The following is a 27,307-nucleotide window of genomic DNA, read 5'->3' as shown; positions in this document are numbered from 1 at the left end:
GAAGCATGAGCTATGCTGAGCCTGGGGGAGGTGGGGGTGGAAAGCATTTCTGCCTGGCTGCAGCTGTTTTTCCCCAAGAGTAGAAAGCACTTAAGGAATTTTTTTGAATCATCACCTTGTTGAAGTATCAGTTTCAGTTTCTTCACTGAGAATAAGACATTCGTTTTTATTCATCACTAATTGAATCCATCTGTTTTTCCCCAGAACACCATCACTCTACTAAACAAATAATTCCCTCAACACTGTCAGACTTTTTACTAAATCTGCACTTCTATTTCTACTAGTTTTTCTCATCATTCCTATCATCCTTTTCCTCCCACTTAGGACTGTATGACTGAAACTTGTTGCTTGTATCCTAAGATTTTTATTAATGTCGATTGTTTCTTCATTGTTTATTTGACCCCTATGACAATCATTAAGTGTTGTACCACATGATTCATGACAAATGTATCCTTTTCTTTTATGTATGCTGAGAGCATATGCACCAAGAAAAATTCCTTGTGTGTCCAATCACACTTGGCCAATAAAATTCTATTCTATTCTATTCTATTCTTCCACCCATATAAGAAACTCCTGCAGTGCTGATTGTCCCACACTTCCAAAGCACAATAGATCCAATTCAGTGTTTAATGGTTGGCAAGAAGTTGTTTTTTCTTCAAATATTTCAGCCTTGTCCTCCAAATGTATCATGTTTGGTTCAGTGGTGGGTGTTGTGGCCCGCCAGCAGCACCTACAGCTGGTAGCTGATTCCAACAGTGAAAAGGCTGGTGTGGTGATGTGCCAGTGGCCTGTGCAACTGGTACCCAAGTCCGACACTGAGGAGGCTGAAGAGGATTTGGTGGCATAGGCAGAGCTTCACTAGGGCCTTCAGAACCTACAGAAGCTTCCATCAGTGACAAAGAAGAGGATGAGCCTATTCTCAATGCATGGGCATGCAGAGCTGCCAAAAGGCAGAAATGGTTCCTCAGGAGGAGGTCTCCTCGGGTGTAAGGCTTGGGGATAATTGGCCTCTTCCCTAGCATGACAAAGAAGGAGCCAATTTTCAGGAAACAACTTTGTTCATATTCCTTTGTGTCCTGACTACAGAAACATCTGATCTTGTTCTGCCTCTTGGAATTTTTCATGCAAATTGCTTCTGGGTATTTTGCTAACCATTGTAAGATTGCTATTATCTGCAAGACTGTTTACTCAGAATTGAGTTATTATTTTATGGACTTGAAATTGAATTAAAGGTGTTCAGAAAAGACTGCTATAAACTGTATTTGTGTTTGACAACTACTAAGAAAGCTCTTTAGTAGTCCTTCATTAATAAACTAAAATTTGTACACACACTTTTGTGTGTGCTGCGTTCTTTGTGGTCCATAGCCGGGGCAGAACATTGGGTTATTACTGGTTTGGACTGGTTGGTGTGAGCCAGTGGTGGAAATTTGGCTCTGTTTGCTGAACTGGTAATGATGGCTAGCTTGCCAAACCCCTGAACCAGTTCCCTGGTCACTGCTGCTTGAAAACAGCTGGCAACAAATCCTCTAGGCATGCACAAAGGCTTCTGCACTTACACAGAGAGTCAGTACACAAATGTAATGCAATGCATGTACAAAGTGTGCACTTCTGATGTGACACACACACTTCCAAAATGGTAGGGAAGATAAAAGAAACCCATCCCTGGTTTGGTTGTGACCAACAGTTCAAAGGGCAACTATACAACTACACATTTATTCAAGAATCAGCTAAACTTTTCAACCTATTTTTTACAGAACCCCACAGTTATCTGTGCCTCCAATTTTCTGGTTCTGATCGGTTTTCACACAGTTCTTTTTTTTTGTCTTTCATATTTTATGTATGTATGTATGTATGTATGTATGTATGTATGTATGTATGTATGTATGTATGTATGTATTCATTCATTCATTCATTCATTCATTCATTCATTCATTCATTCATTCATTAGATTTGTATGCCGCCCCTCTCCGGAGACTTGGAGTGGCTCACAACAACAGAACAATAAATATTTTCCTTTGGCGGCAAAAATTCATTTACAATATTTTTTCATTTCATGGCAATGTCTCTCACAATCTAAATTGCCAGCTAGAAGCATTTATAGAGGGTTTTTTCCCCCATAGCCTTCCTGCCCCCCCTTCCTCCCCTTTACTAATGTTACTATTTTTCAAATCTCAGAGCTTTCAATAATTGTTGGAAGTAGAAAGAGACAACAATCACAATCTCAAAAGCTAGACAAGTCAGAATATTATTAAATTGTCTTTACTAGGCTAATTGTAGGCTATCATCTTTTGAAGTCTATTCAAAACAAGAATAATATAAAAAAACATATGTGTGCATCCAAACTTCTGCCTCTGCCATATTCACTGCTTCTTATTCTAAATTTTTATTTTATTCATTTTGTTTGTCAAAACATGTACAAGATAGCAAGTTTTTGTATAAACATAAATAAAAGCAAAGTAGGTACAGGTATATAAAGGGACTTGAATCTATAGAAAGATAGGTTTAACTCTGTACCATGGGTCAATTTCTCTTCACTTGGGAATTCAATGAAACATACAACCAGCTGTGCTTTTATTTTTACACACCACTGTAAACACTTGAAAGCACTCCAAAACATTCTCGGTTTTCTTATTTGCAAGTTGTTCTTGTTGAACTTAGGAAGAGGGGAAATAAACCTTGTTCTCTGTCTAATGCATCATCCTAATTATCTAAGTAGTATAGTGCCTGTAGATATAATGGTCCCTACACTGTGGAATGAGTCACATTTTTCCTTATTTTGGAAGACTTTACTGAATTGCTACTCATCAATAAAACTATGGTGAACAGTGATATTTTTACCTTTAATATCACTTACTTATATATATCATCTAAACTTTTCAATTGGTAGAGTGGATAAAATATTGGATTAGAAGTTAAGAGATCATGAATTTCAGTCAAGCGATCATGAATTTAGTTTTGCCTTTGGCATAAAAGCCAACTTGTTGACTTCAGACCAAACATTCGCCTTTCAAGAAGACATATGAAGGAAGAAACAAGAAACAATATTACAATCCACTGACATTAATATATCTCAAAGACATGGTCAGAATATTTATTGAACATCTCTCTCTCTCTATGGGGGAGAAACTATTTATTCCTTTTACTATTTATTCTTTGACAAAGCTGATTATGCTGATGTTGGCTATCAACATCAGTAGCTTCCACCTACATGGTGATCTCCAGCTACCGCATCTCAAAATATGAACTATTTGAATTCAGAGAGATACTACCTTATAGCATTTGGCAGAATATTAGATACAGACCCATCAACCTCTTCTTATGTTGTGAACCAGGGCATCAAGGTCTCAAGAAACAAGTTTATCTAGAAACAACATGGCAGATTTTTCTATGCCAAAGACAACAAGCTGATTTTTTAAAAGTATTTTTTTTATATTTATGTTCTCTCCCCCTTTTATTTTTTCATGAGAACTCACAGCAGGAAAATTCCAGGAATTCCCTAATTTTAACTCCTACATCTGTGATGGCACAGGTGCTACAGGTCACACGTGGAGGGCACCTGAAGCCTGGGGAAGGTAAAAAAATGGCACAACAGGCCTATCAAAAGTTCAGAAACGAACTTCCGGTAGGCCTGTTGGGCCCATTTCATGCCTCCCATAGACTCTGGAGGTTTCAGTGAGGTCAGGGGGGGGGGCAGGAGAGGTTGTGCATGCATGCATGGAGGGAGGGAGGGCACTGCATTATGGGTCTGGGCACGCACGCCCTTTTGGCACCCAAGCAAAAAAAAGGTTTGCATCACTGCCCTACATAATCCTGTGAGATAGGCTGGACTGAAAGAAAATGAGTGATGCCCTCACAAGGGTGCCGCCAAGTGAATACAGCCACTAGGTGAATACAGATATAACCCTCCAATATTCTAGTCCAAGTTCTAAGTCTTCACTGCTGTACTCATGAATTCTGTTTCTTTTTAGAGCCATTTAACTTCTAGCTTTAACATATCCCCTGGCAGCACTTTAAATCCAGTTTCAAAAGCTGCTTAGCTTTTGATGGATTTCTTTCATCCTTGACAGTAAATTGAAGGAAGAACTCTGATTAACATACAATCATAAGAGTATCCCACAGCCATATTGGCCAACTGTAATCAAGACCTCGAAACATAAAGCCTTCTCCTCACTCTGTTTCTGCATATGTATGCCCAGACAGTATTCTTTTTATTGGAAAGTTGTTGTTGTTGTTGTTGTTGTTGTTGTTATTATTATTATTATTATTATTATTATTATTATTATTATTATGCCAATACAACACAGCAAACGAGATCACTATGCTGGATTTTGTATTTCATCACCAGTTGGGTGCTTCCCAAGCACCTAGGTCTGCGTGATGTAGCAGCGAATTATGTTTGCCGATCCCAGTAAAGCGGCCTTTTGCAATTGACAGATGGAGATTTTGTCAATTCTGATGGTTTTCAAATGTCCGCTGAGATCCTTTGGCACTGCGCCCAGCATGCCAAGTACCACTGGGACCACTTTCACTGGCTTTTGCCAGAGTCGTTGCAGCTCGATTTTTAGATCTTCATATTTCACTAATTTCTCTAGCTGCTTCTCCTCAATTCTGCTGTCTCCTGGGATTACGATGTCGATGATCCATGCTTTCTTTTTCTCCACAATCAGGATGTCTGGTGTGTTATGCTTCAGAATTCGGTCAGTCTGAAGTCGGAAGCCCCATAGTAGTTTTGCTTGCTCATTTTCGACCACTTTTTTGGGCTTAAGATCCTACCAGTTCTTTGCCACTGGTAAATGGTAGTTCCGGTTTATTATTATTATTATTATTATTATTATTATTATTATTATTATTATTAATTAGATTTGTATACCGCCCCTCTCCGAGGACTTGGAGTGGCTCACAACAAGAAAACAGTATAAATCCAATATTTAAAAAAGTTTAAAGCCCTTAACATAAAAACAGTCATACATCTCCTACAGACCATACATAAAGTGGAAAGGGCCCAGGGGAATCAATTTCCCCATGCCTGACGGCAGAGGTGGGTTTTGAGAAGTTTGCAAAAGGCAAGGAGGGTGGGGGCAGTCCTAATCTCCGGGGGGAGTTGATTCCAGAGGGTCGGGCTGCCACAGAGAAGGCCCTTCCCCTGGGTCCCGCCAGACAACATTGTTTTGTCGATGGGACCTGGAGAAGGCCAACTCTGTGGGACCTAACCGGTCGCTGGAGCTATGGAACCAGGACATGCCTCTAGATGCAAGGTTGCAATTGCTACTAATTTTACCACATAGGGCTTTTTCAACTGCAGGAAAAGGAAGCATGCTTGGAGCCAAAATGAGTAAAATCCTTTGCTGTCATGTATTCCTGGCTCCTGGTTCTGGATTGAACTTACCTGAGCCCCAAAGGTTCCCTCACTGCAAACTTGATTTCATTGCCCAAGACTTGACTGATCTGGAATTCAAATAAACAGAATTAATAAACTGATTCAGAGCCACCTTGTTAAAAACAATTGAGGAAAAATGCATGCAAATTATATTTTGGGTCCAAAAAGCCCCCTAAAAATTATTTATATTTGCTGAGAGTGAAAGTGTGACTACTAAAATGCTCTAAATCACATTATACTAGTTTAATTTTATTGCCAATTGAACACTGTTTATGCCTTTGTAATAACTTACAGGTAGAAGAGTTACTCTATTACTCATTACATTGCAAACTTTCTCAGGACAACAAAGCTAGATTCCTTGTGCTCTTGTTAATTCAACTGAATCAGTCCAGTTTAGGAGAAAATAAAATCTACTTTTTGTTGCCTGATGAAAACATATGTGTAATGAAACAAATTGTGGGGGTTTTGGCAATGGCTGCAAGGAAGATAAGAAGGCAACCTGGTATCTCTTTTTAAGATGAGGGGTGTTGGGTTGTTATTGTTTTTTATTGGGGAAACCTGTCTATATTTATGGAGATTTTCAGTCATCTGGGTCATGATTGTTCCAAAGCTGTTTTTTCAAGAGGCAGCTGGACTTTCTCATTTTTCTCCCAAGATGTTTCGCTTCTCATCCAGAGCTGAAAAAGCTTCTTGGATGAGAAGTGAAACATCTTCAAAGAAAAACTCAGAAAGTCCAGTTGCATAGTGGAAAAGCACCTTTGGGACTTTCTATGTTTAATTATAGTACCATTAATTATTATTATTTATTATTTATTGGATTTGTATGCCGCCCCTCTCCGCAGACTCGGGGCGGCTAACAACAATGATAAAAAACAACATGTAACAATCCAATTTAATAAAACAACTAAAAACCCTTATTATAAAAACCAAACATACACACAAACATACCATACATAACTTGTAATGGCCTAGGGGAAGGAATATCCTAACTCCCCCATGCCTGGGGAAAAAGGTGGGTCTTGAGTAATTTGCAAAAGACAAGGAGGGTGGGGGCCATTCTAATCTCTGGAGGGAGTTGATTAATATTAGAGTTGATTAATATTAGAGGGGATGTATTGTATTGACATGGATTGCTGTAATTTTATTTGAATTTTGCTAAAATCTGTGGTTAAAAATAAATGTTCAAATAAACTGTATACCAGCTGCTTTTCTCATAATGTGTAGTCTACAACATTCAAAACTATTCATATTGTCAACTAATTATGAAACCAACTCATCTAAAGAATGCCAGTTTGGAAAAAGATTGATCTAAACAGATGGCAAACAAGTTGCCTATCCTCGAATCAATAGTCACCCTCTGTATGGAATTAGCAGTATCAGCCTTCCCCAGAAAAGGCAGGAAACTGAACTGATGGTTTGACTACTGGTGGTGTATTGCGATACTTCTCAGCAATTTAAAGCTGCATCTCTATGGGAAAGGATATCTTATATAGGAAATTGTTATATCAAGAAGACAAGGAAACTTCAGTATAGTATTATCCCACCTCTCCTGTGCCTCTGATAGCAATTCTTCAGGGATTCAAAATATTAATGCAAAGAATATTATTAATCAAAGCAAATTATATCCTTGCTGTTAAAATATTTGATTTCTTTATGTATCAAGAAATACTTATCCAGCAAATTATGTTTTGCTGATGGTATCTGGATATATGTCGTGCCTATTCCATTTTTCCCTTTACCTATTTTTTTAAATAAAATGATCAGTATATTGTAGCACAGAAAACTTATCAGACCCGTTTTCTTTGAAGACTTTCCATTTTAAGGGTAAACAACAATGATGTTTTTAAAAAATAGTTTTAATTACTGGCAAACCTGGTCAGTCTGTTGATATTCAAGGTTGACTCAGCCTTCCATCCTTCCAAGGCGGGTAAAATGGGGACCCTGATTGTTGGGGGCAATATGCTGATTCTGTAAACCGCTTAGAGAGGGCTGTAAAAGCACTATGAAGCAGTATATAAGTCTAAATGCTATAAATGCTATCTTGAGTGGCTTCCTAAAGATGTCTGAAACAGACTCCGGGTTTATTTTGCACATTAAAAAAAAGTGATCTATCACTTGTTTATGATCCCTTTGCAAGCACGTTGGGGGAACAGCATGGTCTTGTTGTGTAAGTTTGAACAAGAAAGTGGGAGAGTGGGAAATGGGAGCAAAGAAATGCAGTTTATTTATATAAAAATACCTTATATAAAAATTATATAAAAATTATTTATATAAAAAAATCTTATGCCACCAGATTTGAAATGTTGGGCTTAGACAACTTAGAAATGTGCCGCTTTCAGTCTGATCTAAATGTAGTATATAAAATTATCTGCTACAATGTCCCACCTGTTAGTAACTACTTTAGCTTCAACCACAACAATACATGAGCAAAATAATATATACAAATTTAAGATAAACGCCTCCAAACTTGATTGCAGAAAATACCACTTCAGCAACAGAGTGATCAATGCCTGGAATGCATTACCTGACTCTGTGGTTTCTTCCCTAAACCCCCAAACCTTTAACTTTAGACTGTCTACAGTCAACCTCACCCCTTTCCTAAGAGGTCTGTAAGGGGAATGCATAAGTGCACCAGCATGCCTACCATCCCTGTCCTAATGTTTCCTTTTATTCGTAACCATCTCATGTATTCATAATCTTGTTCATATATTTCATTTATTTGCAATCATGTTTATAATAATAACAACAACAACAGAAGAGTTGGAAGGGACTTTGGAGGTCTTCTAGTCCAACTCCCTGCTTAGGCAGGAAACCCTACACCACTTCAGACAGATGGTTATCCAACATCTGCTTAAAAACAACTTCTGGAGGCAAGCTGTTCCACTGGTTCTGACTGTCAGGAAATTTCTCCTAAATTCTAAGTTACTTCTCTCCTTGTTTAGTTTCCATCCATTGCTTCTTGTTCTATCCTCAGGTGCTTTGGAGAATAGGTTGACTCCCTCTTCTTTGTGGCAACCCCTGGGTTATTGTAAGACTGCTATCATGACTTATATATGCTTGACAAATAAAAATAAAAAGTATCTCAAATTCGGCTGCATGAAAAACAAACAGTCCCAGGTGACTCAAGAAAATTGGTGAAGCCCTAAAATCTTTCAGCTCATCCTTTCTTCAAAAGAAAAGGGATGGTTAAAATTGTTTTTTAAAAAACAAAAAAAGACAATTACACAGGCTTTAATTTAAAAAGACCTAAATATAAAAGGCAAAGAAAGATCAATGACCAAAACATGTGGAATCCATAGAAAGTTATCTGAATGTAACTGCAAATTACCAACACTCACTATAGGTTACATCTTTTGCAACTGTTTCCAACATGGTTAAGTACTTACTAGGATTGTTCTCAGTCCAGAGGAGAGAACCAGAAAACATTTAATGCTTTCCCAGTGGGTTGTGCTCAATATTCACAACAGGCAAAAATTGGATTTTTTAGTTTTAAGATAAAAAACTGTGAGTTTAAAAGGCAAAATTTTGCATCCTGTTGCAGAGATTTATTTTTTATTTCTATTTATTCATCAAATTTATTTGCCACCCATCTCAAGGCAGAGAGAGGGAAATATCTTAATTACTGAACAATGAGTACCCTAGCAAAAATATATTTGGGTAGTCAAGAAACTACAAATCACAGGAAAGAAAGAGGCCCAAGGAAACAAGAACAAAGGCAATTCAAACAGCCTTCAGTTGCTTCCTGCCATCTCCAGCTTAGCACTATCAGCTAGGGAAGAATTTGCATTGCATTGTTATTTCCTGCTTTTAGCAAATGATACAAAAGCAATTGAAAAGTTGGCAAGAGAAAAATAAAATAAAGATAGCCTCCTCTGAGCTCACTGGATAGGCCAAAGCCCTGCTACTTTATTGGGCTATAGGTGACTTTAGAGAAGTATAATTAAACATAAGAGAGTTGCAAAGGTACTTTTTCATTATGCAACTGGACTTTCTGGTTTTTCTTTGAAGACGTTTCACTTTTCATCCAAAAAGCTTCTTCAGCTCTGGATGAGAAGCAAAACGTCTTCGGAGAAAAATGAGAAAGTCCAGCTGCCTTTTGAAAAAGCAGCTTTAGAACAACCATGACCCAGAATGACTGAAAATCTCCATAATATAAACAGGTTTCCCCCATACAAACAAACAAAAAACAAAACAAAACCCAACACCCCTCATCTTAAACAGAGATCAATTTCCTCTTCAAAAGAGTGATATTCTTTGGGGTGGAGGAGAATTGCAAAGGAAATCACCAAGGCATAGAGCTTCCAAGCTTTTGAATTCTACAATTTATAGCCAGTGCATTACTATGTAAAAAATAAAATTGTTTTTACTTATGTGAGGTTTAAGCCTCACATGTTAATTAGAGCGTTGTGTAACCATGGATATTTTCAGGACATGAGTTATTTTGCCCATAGGCCCTGTTACTGTTCCAAGTTCTGGGAACTCTTACTACAAGCCTGTTTGTCTGAAAGTTTGTCATACTTTTGGTTAGAGAGAGAGAGGAAAAAAGAGAGAGGGAGGGAGGTAGAGAGGGAGAGAGAGAGAGAGAGATTTGAAACTATCTACAATCGGGAAAATCTGCCCCCCAAAAAATCATCCATAAAATAAAATGGAGCACTAAATTATTTCTTTACAGAAATTGTTTTCCCTTCTATATAATCGTATTATGGACACTTTCCAATGACCTTTTAAAATTACCAGCATTTTAAGGTAATTCTATTTTTCAAAAAAAAAAAAAGGATTACTGTAATTCTACTTTCAGAACACAAAAAGGCTACATACATAAAAGGCACCTGTTCAGAAGGTCACCTGACAAGGATCATTTTAAGTTGCTAAGTAACTGCTGGGGTTCACCGACAAAAGGTCAATCCATTAATTAAAAGTACAATCATCTGTCAGAAGCAGAGTTCACACAGAGAAATGGACATTGGAGTCGCATGGAGCCAAGAACCTTCTCCCTACTTTAACACCACCACTTATTTACTCTGTGAAACAAATAGGCGCTTTCAAAATATACATACATACACACACACACACACACATACATACATACATACTCACATACATACACAGTAGCAAAGTAAGGTGGACTAAAACAGCCCTGGAAAATCCTAGAGACAAAGTTAGTTAAATTCATCATGCAGCATTGTCCCAATCAGAAAATGTTGCAGATCTATTGCCTATCCCTGGCACACTCTAAGCTGCCATTTGCCAGAACAAAGAAGCAAAACATTATCTTTTCATCTGACAACTTGGCTTTTGAATTTGGCCATCCATGTCACACTTTGCAACTTTACACCATGGGCTGACAAATTCACCCTCCTGGGTCTTATTAAAACGCATTCATTCAACAATGAATCCGCAACAGTAGATTCTCAGCCATTAATGGTTCCTGGAATTTTTCTTCCGTTTCCTTTTCATTTTTGGTCCAAGGGCTTTTCAGTCAGGAAAAAGCATTTCGTTTTTGTTTTTGAATAAGGATTAGAGTTAGAAGCAGGCATATAATGAGGGAAGAGAAGGGGGAGGGTGGACAGAGAAGTGTATAAATTCTTCCTTTCTGCTGTTTTGTCCATTCAAAGAGGAACACTAGAATAGAATAGAATAGAATAGAGTAGAGTAGAGTAGAGTAGAGTAGAGTAGAGTAGAGTAGAATAGAATAGAACAGAGCAGAATAAAGCTGTAAATTCCAAACTGCCTGCCATCTTGCAGGTTCCCCCTTCTCCCTTTCCCCCCTATCCTATCCTATCTGCATCTATCAATCTCTCATCTATACACTCTATGTTCTGTTCGTATCTCCTACTTTGTCGCCCTTTTTTTTTTTACATATTTCTTTTTATAAATATTGTAATAGATACTTTAATTTAGAATAGATTTAATAGGATGTATATCAATTGAATTCATGTTTATATGGAGATTTCCTGTTATTATGTATACCTTCCCCTCACAGTTTTTCCCCTCCCCCATTTTCCTTATACAGTGTTCCCTCGCTTTTCGCGGGGGATGCGTTCCGAGACCGCCCGCGAAAGTCGAATTTCCGCGAAGTAGAGATGCGGAAGTAAATACACTATTTTTGGCTATGAACAGTATCACAAGCCTTCCATTAACACTTTAAACCCCTAAATTACCATTTCCCATTCCCTTAGCAACCATTCAGATTATTACTCACCATGTTTATTTATTAAAGTTTATTAAAAAAAATATTTATTAAAGGCAGATGAAAGTTTGGCGATGACATATGACATCAGGTGGGAAAAACCGTGGTATAGGGAAAAAACCTATGAAGTATGTTTTAATTAATATTTTTGACAAACCGTAGTATAGACTTTCTGCGAAGTTCAAACCCGCAAAAATCGAGGGAACACTGTATTTAAAACTCAATAAACATTTTTTACAAAAAAAGAATGGAATGGAATGGAATGGAATAGAATAGAATAGAATAGAATTCTTTATTGGCCAAGTGTGATTGGACACACAGAGGATTTGTCTTTGATGCATATGCTCTCAATCAGAGGCGGGCTGCTAAGGTGGAACGGTGACATGTGCTCTCCCCCATGGCTCTGAATGCTAGCAGAGTCCAGTGCAATTCTGCTACTGCACCTGTGCAGGTAGCAGAATCGCGCACGGAGACACAGGCGCACCCATGCTTCAGCACGGTTTTTTGCTTCTATGCCCGTGCAGAAGCAAAAAAACTGCGCCAAAACATGGGTGCACCTGCATCTCCATGCACGATTTTGCTACCTGCACAGGTGCAGTAGCAGAATTGTGCTGACCTCCACTAGTACCCAGAGCCATGGGGGCGAGCACACATCACTGTTCCACCTTAGCAGCCCATCTCTCTTCTCAGTGTACATAAAAGAAAAGATACATTTGTCAAGAATCATGAGGAACAACACTTAATGATTGTCATAGGGTCAAATAAGCAATCAGGAAACAATCAATATTATCATAAGGATACAAGCAACAAGTTACAATCATACAGTCATAAGTGGGAGGAGATGGGCGACAGGAATGATGACAAGACTAATAGTAATAGTAGTGCAGCCTTAGTGAATAGTTTGACAGTGTTGAGGGAATTATGTTTGACGGTGTGGGGAATAGTTTGACAGTGGAGAGGACATGCATATCTCAGTTGAAGAGCTATCCACCAGTCTTAATGGTGGCGGCATATTATATTAATTATCAGCATAAAATATGCCGCTCCCACTGACATTTCTATCTTGCCACAGGAAAGTTACCAAATACACTAACGGGATGAAGGAAAAGAAGACTGATGAACAGGATAAAATAGGTGCAAAATAGGACATTGATTTTTGATTGATTGAACAAAAATATATAAATATGTATGATACTGACATTTTAAGGTATATGTGTTGATGTAAAAATGAAAATTGTGGAGAAAATATATTTTTAAAATTACACACCCATTAAAAAAATTGAAAGTTACCAATAAATGGTAGTGCACTCTGAAATCCTTTCACCTTGTCTACTATCCATGGTCAACTGCTACTTCTAATTCCAAGCTCATTAATAAGTGTGTGTCAAAAGCCACAAATTTGTCCAGTTAAGATAAATACATTTTTAGGAAGCCCTAAAAGTTCCATCAAAATTTGCACTTACTGATATGTACTAGATACTTATTCAAATTCTACCATGTGATAATTGTACATGCCACTTGGGTTGCAACCTAGGTAGCCTTTGTTAATTTAAGGAAATCCAAACTAAACAAGGTGCAAGGTGCTTAGCACTTGGATGGGAAATTGTCTGGCATTGAATTTTAGATTAGACTAGACATTGACAAACATTCTGGAAAACAGCAACAGATTAGCTGTACATTTCTTGGCTATTCCCTTTAAGGCATCTTCTGATACATCAAAAGCAAAATAACATTGTGAGAAAAAGGCATAAAGAGAAAAGAGGAGAGATACGATAGCTATACTGAAAAAAGAAGATTTTTGTGTGAGTTACCTAGAAATCAAAGTTCTCTATTTTTTCAGTTTAGAGAACCATAGGTTTTCTTACACCTACAAAGACATGTCTCTAATGAGGTGAGAACAGCAGCTTCAACCATCCACCCCCACCATCCAACTGCATAGGTCTCATAATTCCCACCCACTGCTGTTAATCTATCCTCAAGCTTTTGCTATTAATTCACATACACAACAGTTCTGTGCATATGTGTTGGTAGGAAGGGGAGGTTATGCAACTGATTAGAAAAACATTGGCTTTAATATAAGTTATAAAATTAAGGGGAAACCAAAGCAATACATACAAACTTATGAATTTCTAGTTTCTCCTGTCTCATCTGCCTTGCCTCTCAAGTGTGGTTTCATCCCTTCCACCCAGGCTTAAAACTAGCATTTCCTCTCTACCATTATCTGGTTCTCCTTTTCCACCCCATAATTCAACTCTCTTATTTTCAAGTATCAACAAAATGGTTGTTTTTTTAAAAAAATCTTGTTTGTTGAAATGCTATTTCAAATAGGAGAAATCATGGTTTTCAAGAATTCATGTATACAGCTTCTCAATTCTAACTTCTGCTAAACATTCTGAGAAGTTTGTCCTCCAAGCCTAATCACTATTAGTAATTGGTCCTACTCCAAGACACCTTTGTGCAACTTGCACAAATTGTTCTCAATCCCCTTCCTTTCTTCTTCATGTATGTGCCCTGCAATTCCCCCTTCCTTTCTGATCAAATATAATATTTGATTATTTAGGTTAATAGTCCCCTAATATTCAATTTCATTTTTCATTATGACCAAACAAGATGGCTCAAGAAACAAAGAAACAAGGGCTTGATGAAGACAGAATCTTTCTTTTCCTCACCAAGTATCAAAATCTTTCAGTAGTTAATGTGTCAGGGAACAAAGCAGCTTCTTATTAGGTCTGAATCATTCTACATATACACAGCCTTTGACATGAGGATTGGAAAACATCTGTATTGCTTTCATACAGATAACAGCATTCTTACTCTGGCTGAAATTGACAGAAATTGGAGTCTAACAATACCCAGGGGTCATTGGTTTACATTTCATCAACTCTCTCATCTTTTTTTAGAATCTTAGAGGAAATAAGAACCTTAAAGTAACATAATTAGTCCCCAAACACACTTACCCGCTCTCTCAGATACACTCCATCTATCAGATTAACATTAATAGTGTGTTACACGGATTTAAAGGCAATTCAGATTTTGGATGTTTTTATGAACACTGCGTATTCATATTAAGGAGGTAACTACCAATTTCTTCTATCCAGCTGAGTGCCCCTTCTTCTATCACAGTGGTTTTCAACCTTTCTAATGCTGCAGCCCCTTAATACAATTCCTCATAGGTCTAGCACCAATTCTTCCAACAGAGCTTTAAGTTGATTGACAGGAAGGTCATAGGGGCAACCCCACTGTAAACACCCTGATTGTAAAAATATGTTCCAAGGTACCAGAATAGAAGCTTTAGTTCCTAACAATATGGGAAATCTGTCTTCCTAACAGACAGGAAGCAGCAGGTGAAGCTAGGAAAAATCACATCAGATACATGTACAATCAGCACAGGTGCCTTCCCAAGGCTGTGTACTCTCACCACTTCTCTTTTCTCTGTACACTAATGACTGCATCTCAAATGATCCATCCGTTAAACTACTGAAGTTTGCAGATGATACAAGAGTGATCGGACTCATTCGAGACAATGATGAATCCGCATACAGACGGGAAGTTGAACAACTATCCTTGTGGTGTAACCAGAACAATCTAGAACAGAACACACTCAAAATCGTAGAAATAATGGTAGACTTTAGGAGAAACCCTTCCACCCTTTCACCTCTCACAATACTAGACAACACAGTATCAACAGTAAAGACCCTCAAATTTCTAGGTTCTATCATATCTCAAGACCTAAAATGGTCACCTAACATCAAAAACATAATCAAAAAAGCACCACAAAGAATGTTCTTTCTGTGCCAGCTCAGGAAGCACAAACTGCCCAAGGAGCTGCTGATATACTTCTACAGAGGAATCATTGAGTCTGTCATCTGCACCTCTATAACTGTCTGGTTTGGTGCTGCAACCCAACAGGACCGACACAGACTTCAGAGGATAATCAGAACTGCAGCAAAAACAATTGCTGCCAACCTGCCTTCCATTGAGGGCCTGTATACTGCACGAGTCAAAAAGAGGGTGGGGAAAATATTTACTGACCCCTCACATCCTGGACATAAACTGTTTCAACTCCTACCCTCAAAACGTCGCTACAGAGCACTGCACACCAAGACAACTAGACACAAGAACAGTTTTTTCCCAAACGCCATCACTCTACTAAACAAATAATTCCCTCAATACTGTCAGACTTTTTACTAAATCTGCACTTCTATTTCTACTAGTTTTTCTCATCATTCCTATCATCCTTTTCCTCCCACTTAGGACTGTATGACTGTTGCTTGTATCCTAAGATTTTTATTAATATTGATTGTTTTTTCATTGCTTATTTGACCCCTATGACAATCATTAAGTGTCGTACCACATGATTCTTGACAAATGTATCCTTTTCTTTTATATACTCTGAGAGCATGTGCACCAAGACAAATTCCTTGTGTGTCCAATCACACTTGGGCAATAAAATTCTATTCTATTTTTCTCATGGTCTTAGGAGACCCCTGTGAAATTGTCATTCAACCCCCAAAGAGTTCCCGACCCCTAGGTTGAGAACCACTGTTCTATCAGGAATATGACTTTAGAGATGCCTAAATAGACTTTAGGTATTCTAAAAAAGTTTAATCAAGAAATGGTCCACTGTAAACTTCCAAAAGTTGCTGGACTGCAACTCATACAATATTTCACAAAGGGCTATGCACTTAGGATTCGTGGGTTTTGGAATTTTAAGAATTGCTGGAGGTTAACATGTTCTTCATTACTGCCTAATCTCATTTCCTGCAGTTTTTGAAGTACTGTATGTTTTCAAGGTACAGGATTGTTCAAAAAGAATCAACCGATTTCATGGTGCAATATGTTATTAAGAAAAAGTAATACAATACTCCAGCCAAGTCACAGGTATTCTACTCACCATCAATTTTTATTTCCTGTCTTACAAGCAGTGAAGGGCTACCAACATTTTTACTACCACATTGTGAGCGTGGCTTATGCATTTTCTTTCAACATCTTTCAGTGCAAATTGGGTGCTCTGGGGTGGAGCTCCATTTTCGCTACCCCACTGCATTCCCCCCAGTCCAGGCAGTAGCCCACCCCTGCTTACAAGTGATCAATGCAATAAGAGAATTCTTCCCAAGTGCAAATCAGCATATCACATTCCATGAAGTTGATAGCTATTGTTATTCAATATTTAAGGCCATCAAACTTAGTGGGTAGCAGTGGAACATAAATGTGATCTTTTACTTATCCCCAAAAGGAAAAAAAACACACTCTTTTAGGTCTGGGGATTTCACAGGCCAAGCACAAAGTGCGAGGTCTTGGGCCCCCCAATGCAGAATGCCTTTTCTTGAGGACTCACCAATGGTTCCATTGCCAGAGGAACGGCGTGACTACATCGCCTCTGTGGCAGCCATTCAAAACCTAGGTAACTCCTCTTTAAAATGGTCACTGACTCATTACATGACTGAGAACTGAAGCAATGTGTGTATGTTTGGTTTTTAATAAGGGTTTTTTAATTATTTTAAATATTAGATTTGTCATATGCTGTTTTATTATTGTTGTTAGCCATCCCGAGTCTACGGAGAGGGGCGGCATACAAATCTAATAAATAAAATGAATAAATACGTCATAAAATCGGTTCATTCATTTTGAATAACCTTGTATATAAGTATATAATATTTTTCAGCATGAATTGTTAATTCTAAGGGACCACTATTATAGATATTCTTGGCAGCCCATTACCTTTGACCTATGAACCTCGCCATCATCATCCTCCCCGCCAACACCTAAGATCTTCCTTGTCTTCAGACGGCTCACAAGGTCTGTCTGGCTGTGCTTCTTCATCAGAGGGGGAGGCTGCTTGGTTGCCATGGTGACTTGCTGGCTTGGGCAGAAACTGAAATTAGACAGACCAAAGGTTAGATATATTAGAAAAAAAACATACATCTTAGAGAGGGTCAAATCCAGATTTTTAAAAAAGATTTTCATGAACATCCTTTTCATTTCAATTCAAACAATTCAATTCATTTCAAAACTTTATTGTCAGAGTTCAACATGTGTACAATGAGATTAGCAATAGCATTTAGACTTATATACCACTTCGCAGTGCTTTTACAGACCTCTCTAAGCGGTTTACAGAATCAGCATATTGCCCCCAACAATCTGGGTCCTTATTTTACCTACTTCAGAAGGATGGAAGGCTGAGTCAACCTTGAGCCGGTGGTGAGATTTGAACTGCTGAACTACAGCTAGCAGTTAGCTAAAGTATCCTGCAGTGCTGCACTCTAACCACTGTGCCACCCCGACTCTTATGACCCTGTGAACCCTATGAATTCATAGCATCATAAGAGTCGGGATGGCAAAGTGGTGATCCTGGCTCTTGATTGACTGAGCTTCCCTTTGTGCACCCCCCCCCCAAGCCAATACAACTCATAGTAAATCATGTAAATGATTTAGCCAAACATAGATTGGCAACTATTATATTCTTTCGTTAGAAACTTTTAAGTACCCAAAACAATTGCAGCAATAAAATATTTTTTGACTGTGGAATATTTACTTCCACTTGAATGATGAGAGCATACTAAGATCTCCCTCATGGTACATGAGGCAAATCAGAGAAACGTTAGACAGCAACAGGCAAGTACGGAAGTGAATTTTGCTCCTCAAGTCATATCCCAAAGGACTCTTAAACATTTACAACATCAGCTTTTTCATGCTTCTTACTCCGAGAAGCAACAGCAACAAAACACTCAGGCATAGAATTCCCCTCACAAAACAGTGTGTGTGGCTCTGCCTCAGTGAAATTCCTTGCCTCACAAAGGTATTGAACACCACCCCGGCACTACAAAATATTGGTTCAGCAATCTACTCTGCCTCAGTGAAAAAAACAAGGCAGGGACTCATCAGCATCATTCAGCCTGCCTATTTTCAAAACAGTAGCTGAACACATGAGGCTCTTAACGGGGGGAAAACCAAGAGTCACTTTTCTGGAATCACTGACAAAATAAAACATTTATTTGTGCATAACCCTAGCACTTTATAAGCATTATTATGAGGGTTATCCAGAAAGTAGGGTTACAAGATTTTTTTAAAATGCAAAGAATAAATATATTGTAATAAAAAATACATGGATTGTAGCATAGGTACTACATTATTTTCCACATTCAATACATTCTGTCCTCTGTGGCAGTGTTTCCCAACCTTGGCAGACTTCACCTCCCAGAATTCCCCAGCCAGCAAGCCGCCGAACCCAGAAGTGCCGCCGCCCGGCTGTCACCTTTGCAGAAGAGCCACGGAGCTGTCAGCTGGTCAGGAGACTCAAACGGAGGTGGGGAATCCCAATAGGGAATTTAATGGGCGGAGCTTTGACATCACGAAGACATCCTTCCTGGAGTCCATGTTTCAGCCGGCCAGGAAGGACGTTTCCGTGATGCCAAAGTTCTACCCATGGAATTCCCTATTGGGATTTCCCACCTCCATTTGAGCCTCCTGACCAGCCGACAGCTCCGTGGCTCTTCGTGAAGGTGACAGCCGGGAGGCGGCGCTTCTTGGCGGCCTCCCAAACCCGAACTTTTGCCGAACTTCCAGGTTCAGCGTTCAGGAGAACGCCGAGAAGCCTCCCGGCTGTTTCAAAAGGTGACACCTGGGCGGTGGCGCTTCTCAGCGGCCTCCCAAACCCTAGCCCCGAACTCAAACTTTTGCCAAACTTTTCGGGTTCGGGAGAACGCCGAGAAGCGTCCAGCTGTTTCAAAAGGTGACAGCCGGGCGGTGGTGCCCAGCATAGCACCGTTTTTGCGATTTTTTTTTGCTTGCAAGCATTAATTGCTTTTACATTGTTTCCTATGGGAAACATTGTTTCATCTTATGAACTTTTCACCTTACAAACCTCCTCCTGAAACCAATTAAGTTCGTAAGATGAGGTATCACTGTATTTGACAACTTTTTATTGTTGTATTGTGCTGTTATATTGCTGTAAGCCACCCTGAGTCCCACTGGGATTGGACGGCATAGAAGCTAAATAAATGAATGAATGAATGAATGAATGAATGAATGAATGAATGAATGAATGAATGAATGACCAGGGGATACATGATAGCAGAGTTCCAATATCTCAGGGGTTGCCACAAAGAAAAGGGAGTCAGGCTGTTCTCCAAAGCACCTGAGGGTAGAACAAGAAGCAATGGGTGGAAACTAAACAAGGAGAGAAGCAATTTAGGACTAAAGAGAAATTTCCTGACAGTTAGAACAATTAATCAGTGGAACAGCTTGCCTCCAGAAGTTGTGAATGCCCCAACACTGGAAGTTTTTAAGATGTTGGATAAATATTTGTCTGAAGTAGTGTAAGGTTTCCTGCGTAAGCAGTGGGTTGGACTAGAAGACTTCCAAGATCCCCTTCCAATTCTGTTGTTGTTGTTGTTGTTATTATTATTATTATTAATATTATTATTATTAAAGTTGTGGTCGTTTCTGGACACAGTGGTTGACAATTTTGGGGGCTATATTCCTAATACATCTAGAGGGAGATAAATTGCAGATTGATATTTTTGGTATCTGCAGATTTCTTGGGTTCTAAAACAAGAAAGAGAGGGCAGTTATTGAAATCCACTGAAGGCAGCTGCTTTGTGTGCTTCATCTTATTAATTATAGTGGGTGTGGGAAGCTTTATTATCAGCCAAGAGCCTGTCTTCCCTCCAGCTATAGAAAGTGGGGGAGGTTTATGTTTCCAAAAGACTTATAAGAGGTTTGCTGTTTCAAGTTCTATTTTAAAGACAAGAAAATACAGCATTTAGTCATGCCAGGGTGCCCCCATGGCCAAGATGCAGAGAGAGATAACATAAATTAAAATCAAATGATTATGAGGGTAGCATAAGCCTATTTGCGAGAGACTGTGGAAGACAAAAAAAAAGAGGGGGGAGCACAGAAACGGGGCAGTACCCAGCTACACAATCCAGAATCTGGAATGCAGAAATCATATGAACATTTGTTGTGATATTTTTTTACGGAAATATCTCCATTCTTTTGGAATTAATTTTTAAGCAAATATGTTTAGGAAATTGGCTTCATTTTAGTTTCCATAGATTAATTATAATTCATATTGGAAAAATGCTTTCTTCCATTAACCACAGCGATCCAGCAATGGAGAATTCTCATTCTCCCCCCCTCTGTGTCTATGTATGTGTGTGTGTGTGTGTGTGTGTGTGAAGTGTGTGAGGTCTCTCTCTCTCTCTCTCTCTCTCTCTCTCTGTGTGTGTGTGTGCAGAAATACCCAGAATGTCATCTTCCAAAATAAGGCAATAGCCTTATTGGTTGAAGAATGATAAGAGATAAAGTACACATAATTAAATGGCATCTCAAATCTTTTAAAAGTACACCACAACATAAAACAGTGTGTGGGGGGAAAGTTGTTTTAGAGCAGGGCCTTTTGGACCTCGGGGACCACCACGGTCATAATTTTAAATCCCACAGACCCTAATTCATAATTTTAAGATTTGCAAACCACTAGTATGATTTTTTAAAAAGAAAGATACTGTAAATACGTTTGTAAAATAATGATCAGAGAACTTCCATTTTATTAATATGAAATGCACCTATTTTACATAACAAAATTATAAATGCTTATTTAATTATAACGAATAATATTTAATAAATAAATAAATAAATAAATATTTATTTGTAAGTATTTATTTAATCATAACAAAATCTTTAAAGGTTGTTTAATTGTAATAAAAGTATTAAAGGTAGTGTAATTATTACAAAATAATTGAAACTTATTTGAGGGTAGCTTGCTGATACTGTTGGGAAAGTCAGTCCCATATTCCAGAGCTATAGCTGTAGTTCCTCCACTGCCCTTCCCTCCCGCCTTTCCCTTTCCCTTCCTTTCCCTTCCCTTCCCTTCCTTATCCTCTTCCCTCCTCTCCTCCTCTCCCCTAGAAGGAAAGAAACAGTATAGATAGAAGATAGAAGTAGTATCATGGGCCACCAATGGTCCACAGACTACAGGTTGGTGACCTGTGTTCTAGAGACAAAAATCTATTTTTTCCAATCTACATGCAACATGGACTTCCTAAAGTAGACGAGATTTACATAAGTTGAAATTCATACATCTAGAGAGCATCCCATTTGGTAAAGCAATTTAAAAACATGAAATATTAAAATTCTATAGCTCAATAATTTATTCTTCTCCTAATTTTTTTTAATACCCTAACACTTTCCCCCTCTATTGAGGACAAAACTGATTTCTTCAGGCATTCTAGAATCAGATGCAATATAATAACTTGGACTACAAGGACTTTTAAAGCAATTAGAAAAGAGAGGAAAATAGAACATAATATCTTCCCCAATTCATTTTTGTTTCCTTAGTAATAGATATAATCTTAAAAACATATATTTCAAAGCAATTAACAGAAATGCTGATACGGCATGAGGAACATTAATCATTTCACTGAAATTAATTTTAAAAAGAGAAAGAGATAATGTATGTGCACTGAATTAGGTAACCTGAATAAAATAAAGGAAAAATTGTTATATTGATGAGAAACATACTCCTAAAGCAATATCCTTCAGATTTTTGGTATTTCAAGTCTCCAAATTCCCAACCAGTTTGGTAGGTAAGTAGGGAAGGAAGGAAGGAAGGAAGGAAGGAAGGAAGGAAGGAAGGAAGGAAGGAAGGAAGGAAGGAAGGTTATTTGGCAGCATTTTTTAAGCCAAGCAGTAGAAAACACTGCACCCTATTCACTGTTCTGCATGTACAGTATGTGTGAGAAAGCTCTAATGTCCTTGTAGGACATAAGAGATTCAGCTTGGCCTATTTAAAAGTTATTACCATCAAATACTATTTGTTTATATATGACCATTGTTCTCCCTCCATACACAATACTCAAGTCCATTTTTACTAAAGTCTTATATTTTTCTCACTGGATATATCCAGAAACCAAGAAAATTCCCAAACTGGTTGGGAATTTAAAGCGCCTGATCTGGTGGAAGATTTTGGCAAAAGCTTTTTGCTTACAGTGATTTGCAAAGGATTGAAAGAGATCCTGCCAGGGGATCCCATGGGGAAATTGCTTCTCCAATTCAGGACTAGACGTGATATGAAGAGGAAGGGGCTACAGGTGTTTTGGAAATGTTATTCCAATTGATGCAGCTTATAAACGCATTTCTTCTCGGGAAAGATGATCACCTATGTGCATTTGAGTTTTGATTCCTAAACTGAACGTCACTGCATTTTCCTCCCTTATAGTCTGCTACTTTTCAGCTCATTTCCCCATCTCTTCACTTCTTTATCCAAGTTATTAATAAAAATGAGTAATCCTTCTTGACCTCTATTTCAGTGTTTCCCAAACTTGGCAACTTGAAGATATCATGGCATTGGACCAGAATACCTCCGGAACTGCCTTCTACCGCACGAATCCCAGCGGCCAATAAGGTCCCACAGAGTTGGCCTTCTCCGGGTCCCATCGACCAAACAATGTCATTTGGCGGGCCCCAGAGGAACAGCCTTCTCTGTGGCGGCCCCCATCCTCCTTGTCTTTCTCAAGTTACTCAAGACCCACCTATATCGCCAGGCATGGGGGAATTAAGACATCTCCCCCAGGCTTTCTTATATTTTATGTTTGGTATATATGTGCTGTTTTTAAATTGTTGGGGTTTTTTATATAATTTTATTATTAGATTTGTTCCATTGTTATACTGTTTTTTATTACTGTTGTGAGCCGCCCCGAGTCTTCGGAGAGGGGGGGCATACAAATCTAATAAATACAATAAATACAATCTGGACTTCAACTCCCATAATTCCCCAGCCAGCATTTGCTGGCTGGGGAATTCTGGGAGTTGAAGTCCAAATATCTTCAAGTTGCCAAGGTTGGGAAACACTGCTCTATTTGATACTTCTGTTCAATTTGATGAGCATCCACTGGTGAGAACGTTTTGAATATGATTGTCAAGCCAAACTAATTAATTGTCAGGAATCCTGGCAAGATGGGAGTTTGTTGAGATAGTTATTTCTCTCCTTCAGCAAGTTCTGAAAACAACACACTTGATTGCAGTGAAGAAAACTGATAATCAAAACAAAAAACCCAAGAAGCCCCCCTCCACTCTTTTAATTTTGGACAGATAAAATGCCTGTCAATACAAGGTGTAATTTTTCTTCTTTTCTCTCGCCTCCTCCCATGGAACAGATGGCTTCTCTTGGACAACCCCCACAGCTGTGGCTGACTTTGCTGAATCCCTTTGAAATCTCTCTGAGGAGAATGATTTTCACAGCAGAAATTCTTTCTAATATTTGTGAAGAACAAAGCTGGAGTGGTTGGGGAAGTTACCAGGAATTAATTGATGACGTAAAAGAATTCATAGAATCATAACAGTAGGGGTGGCGCAGTGTTAGAGTGCAGCACTGCAGGATACTTTATTTATTTATTATTTATTTATTTATTTATTATTTATTTATTTATTTATTTATTAGATTTGTATGCCGCCCCTCTCCGTAGACACGGGGCGGCTCACAACACTTTAGCTACTTAAACTGCTAGCTGAAGTTTAGCAGTTCAAATCTCACCACCGGCTCAAGGTTGACTCAGTCTTCCATTCTTCCAAGGTGGGTAAAATGAGGACCCAGATTGTTGGGGGGCAATATGCTGATTCTTTAAACCGCTTAGAGAGGGCTGTAAAAGCACTATGAGGCAGCATATAAGTCTAAATCAGGGGTCTCAAACCTGAGCCACTTTAAGACTTGTGGACTTCAACTCCAAGAATTCCTCAGCCAGCAAAGCTCAACACCTCACCTCAGCAAAGCTTGAAGTCTTAAAGTGGCCCAGGTTTGAGACCACTGGTCTAAATGCTATTGCTATTGTTATAAGGCTGGGAGGGATCTTGGAGGTCTTCTAATCCAACCTCCTAATTAAGGCAGGAGTCTTATACCATCCCAATAAAACACTTGATGTTTTCTACATTTGAAAACATCAAGTAACAGACCACCCACAATTCCAGGATCATAGAAACATAGAAGTCTGATGGCAGAAAAAGACCTCATGGTCCATCTAGTCGGCCCTTATACTATTTTCTGTATTTTATCTTAGGATCCAAGCTATTCCATTGATTCATTGCTCTTACTGTCAGAAAAACTCTCCTTACTGCTAGTTTTTATCTCTCTTTGAGAAGCTTTTACCCAATACTTCTTGTCCCAGTGCCCTAGAAAATAAGTCAAGCCACTCTTCTTTGTGACAGCTTCTCAAGTACTGAAAGACGGCTGTCATGTTCTCTGCCCACCCACCCCAACTGCCGATCTTTCTCTTCTAAAGGTTAAGTCCCTCAACCATTCGTCATGCAATTTAGATTCCATACCCTTTAATTATCTTTGTTTCTATTCTCTGCATACTTTCCAGAGTCTCAACATCTTTTTTTTTTGTATGATGGTGACCAGAACTAGACATAGTATTCCATGCTGGTGTGGTCTCACCGGCATGGTGTAAAGTGGCACTATGACTTCTTGTAGTCTTGATGCTAACACTCTTTTGATAAAACTAGGACTGTATTTGCTCTTTTGGCAATTTGGGCACACCGCTGGTTCTAACTGTTGAGAGGGAGCTAGTGTCATAGTGGACTACAACTCAAGTATGAACCAGCAATGTACACAAAGTGCCAAAAAATTGGCTGCCAATTGGTTTCTGGATTCAATTCAAAATGTTGGTTATGACCTATAGAGCTCTACATGGCATGAGACCAGAATACCTCCAAGACCGCCTTCTGCCGCATGAATCCCAGCGACCGGTCAGGTCCCACAGAGTTGACCTTCTCCAGGTTCTGTCAACTAGACAATGTCGCTTTGCAGGACCTAGGGGCAGAGCCTTCTCAGTGGGGGGGGGCCCTCTGGAATCAGCTCCCCCCAGAGATTTATACTGCCCCCACACTCCTCGCCTTCTGTAAGAGTCTGAAGAGTCATTTATGCCCCCAGGCCTGGGGCCATTAGAATGTGTTGAGAGAATGTTGAGTGTATGGAATGATTGTTTTTTTAATGGTTTTTGGGAATTTTAGGTTTTTAATTAATTAATTGGATTCAAGATATTGTATATTGTTTATTATATGTTGTGATCTGCCTGGAGTCCTCAGAGAGAGGCAGCATAGAAATCCAATTAATAAATAAAAAAGGCAATAAAGTGCTAGCCTGAATTAACAGAGGGATAGTGGGATGACTTTCCAAAGATGCTGGTAAAGTAGATCTATTGGGAAAATGATTTTTTTTATTTTTAAAAAAATGCAAAATAGCCAGTTGTGAGGCAATATATTAACACGAAGTCAAGCATGCAGGGAAAACTCATGCTCTGAATTTTCCTTATAGAAAGATAAACAACGTCCTGCAAATGCTATTGAACAATGCATTCAGAGCATGTAAAACCATGATGAATTGCTTGCTTCAGTTTTTCACATGCCTTCAAAATATAACTGTCTTTGAAGTCCTAAACCTGTGGTTGTAGAAGTCTTTCTAATCATGATTAATGTATTGCAAGCAGAGCCGGGCATGTAAAGGTTATTGAATATGGTAAAAAAAAATCTAATGCTATTTCCAGAAAAGTTGGGGGACTATGGTAAACATAAAGTTTCATGAAGGGCATATTAAGACTAAGCAACAAGTGGTAGTGATTTTGACCTTGTATTGTACATTTCTGGCTGTTCTGAAATATTGGTTAACCAGGGTCTATGATCCTTAAATTACTGTCTGTTAATATTCAGATTGTGACAGAAAGTACCACAATCCATTGAGAAATTAGTTGTATGAGTGGAAGGATAATTTCATATATCCTTTTATTCCTTTTTCTTTTTTAAGGGGTTGCAGATTATCAGGGGAAAGAAAATGAACTCCTGTGGCCTAATAGTTAAAGAATTAGTTTATTCCCATCTTGTTATTAGTTTTTGTTGTGATTCAGCCTGAGGCTCCTCAGGGACTGGCTGCGTCTCTGCTGGATCCAGGCCCGGAGGAGGAGGACAGTGAACAGGAGGGGGAGGACCAGGCAGACGGGGGAGAGGAAAGTCAGGAAGAGGATGAGGGGGAGCAGCCTGAGAGCCCCGGGGGGGGGGGGGCTCTCCCCACCCAGTAGCCTGGCCTCATTGGATGAGGAAGCACAGGCTATAATTGACATGATACAGAGACGTGCAGCTCAGAGACGGGACCAATTAGAAAGGTATTGGCATCACTGAATTGGCAACAGCTGGGTTTGGGCGTGGTTCTCCTCAGCAGGGTTTAAAAGGCAGGCAAGCCCTTTTAGCCATGTGGAGCGTTATCAACTGGGAGTTCTGTGACCCTGCTTTGCTTCTCGGCGTCTCTGATCTTGGCTTGTGGCCTAGAAGACTGGAAGACTTGGGGGAGGCGTATGTTTGTTATCTCCAGTGTTGTTTTGGACAGCAAGAATCCTTTTTTACTTCATGGCCTTCGTGAAACATCTTTGAAGTTTCAGCGTGTTCCTGTTTGTAAGGACATTTTCTGTTACCTGTGTTTGCTTTGAATTCTATAAACTGCCTTTGATTTTTACCAGTGTGTCTGGATTCTCTTTTTGGGTTGGTGTTTGCTGGAGGGACCCAGGCAGAACAGTTTTAATTATTTAATTATTTATTTTTGTGGTGCATTCATTTATGTTATATATAAATGGCAGTCACAATTCTGGGGTGTTTTTTTCTTTTTTTTTCTTTGCCTATTTTTAGCATTTGTCATTTTTATATTTTATTTAGGGATCAATGGGCAAACGTCTATTGGAATAAACTTTAATTTGCTT

The 27,307-nt window shown here is 38.8% G+C and overlaps 1 protein-coding gene across 1 annotated transcript in view; it reads right to left on the bottom strand.

Moving 5' to 3' along the window:
- Positions 1-27,307, bottom strand: part of TP53I11 (tumor protein p53 inducible protein 11) — a 96,795-nt gene that overhangs the window by 18,188 nt on the left and 51,300 nt on the right. Inside the window, exons 2-3 of the mRNA XM_070734848.1 lie at positions 17,289-17,442; positions 5,387-5,445 (exon numbers count right to left, since the gene is read on the bottom strand). Of these exons, the coding sequence (XP_070590949.1) occupies positions 5,387-5,445; positions 17,289-17,417 (188 nt within the window). The 5' untranslated portion in view covers positions 17,418-17,442. The remainder of the gene's footprint in view (positions 1-5,386; positions 5,446-17,288; positions 17,443-27,307) is intronic.

The sequence above is a fragment of the Erythrolamprus reginae genome, chromosome 1 (assembly GCF_031021105.1).
Source record: "Erythrolamprus reginae isolate rEryReg1 chromosome 1, rEryReg1.hap1, whole genome shotgun sequence".
Lineage (NCBI taxonomy): Eukaryota > Metazoa > Chordata > Lepidosauria > Squamata > Dipsadidae > Erythrolamprus > Erythrolamprus reginae.
This window is presented reverse-complemented; position numbering and strand designations above follow the sequence as displayed.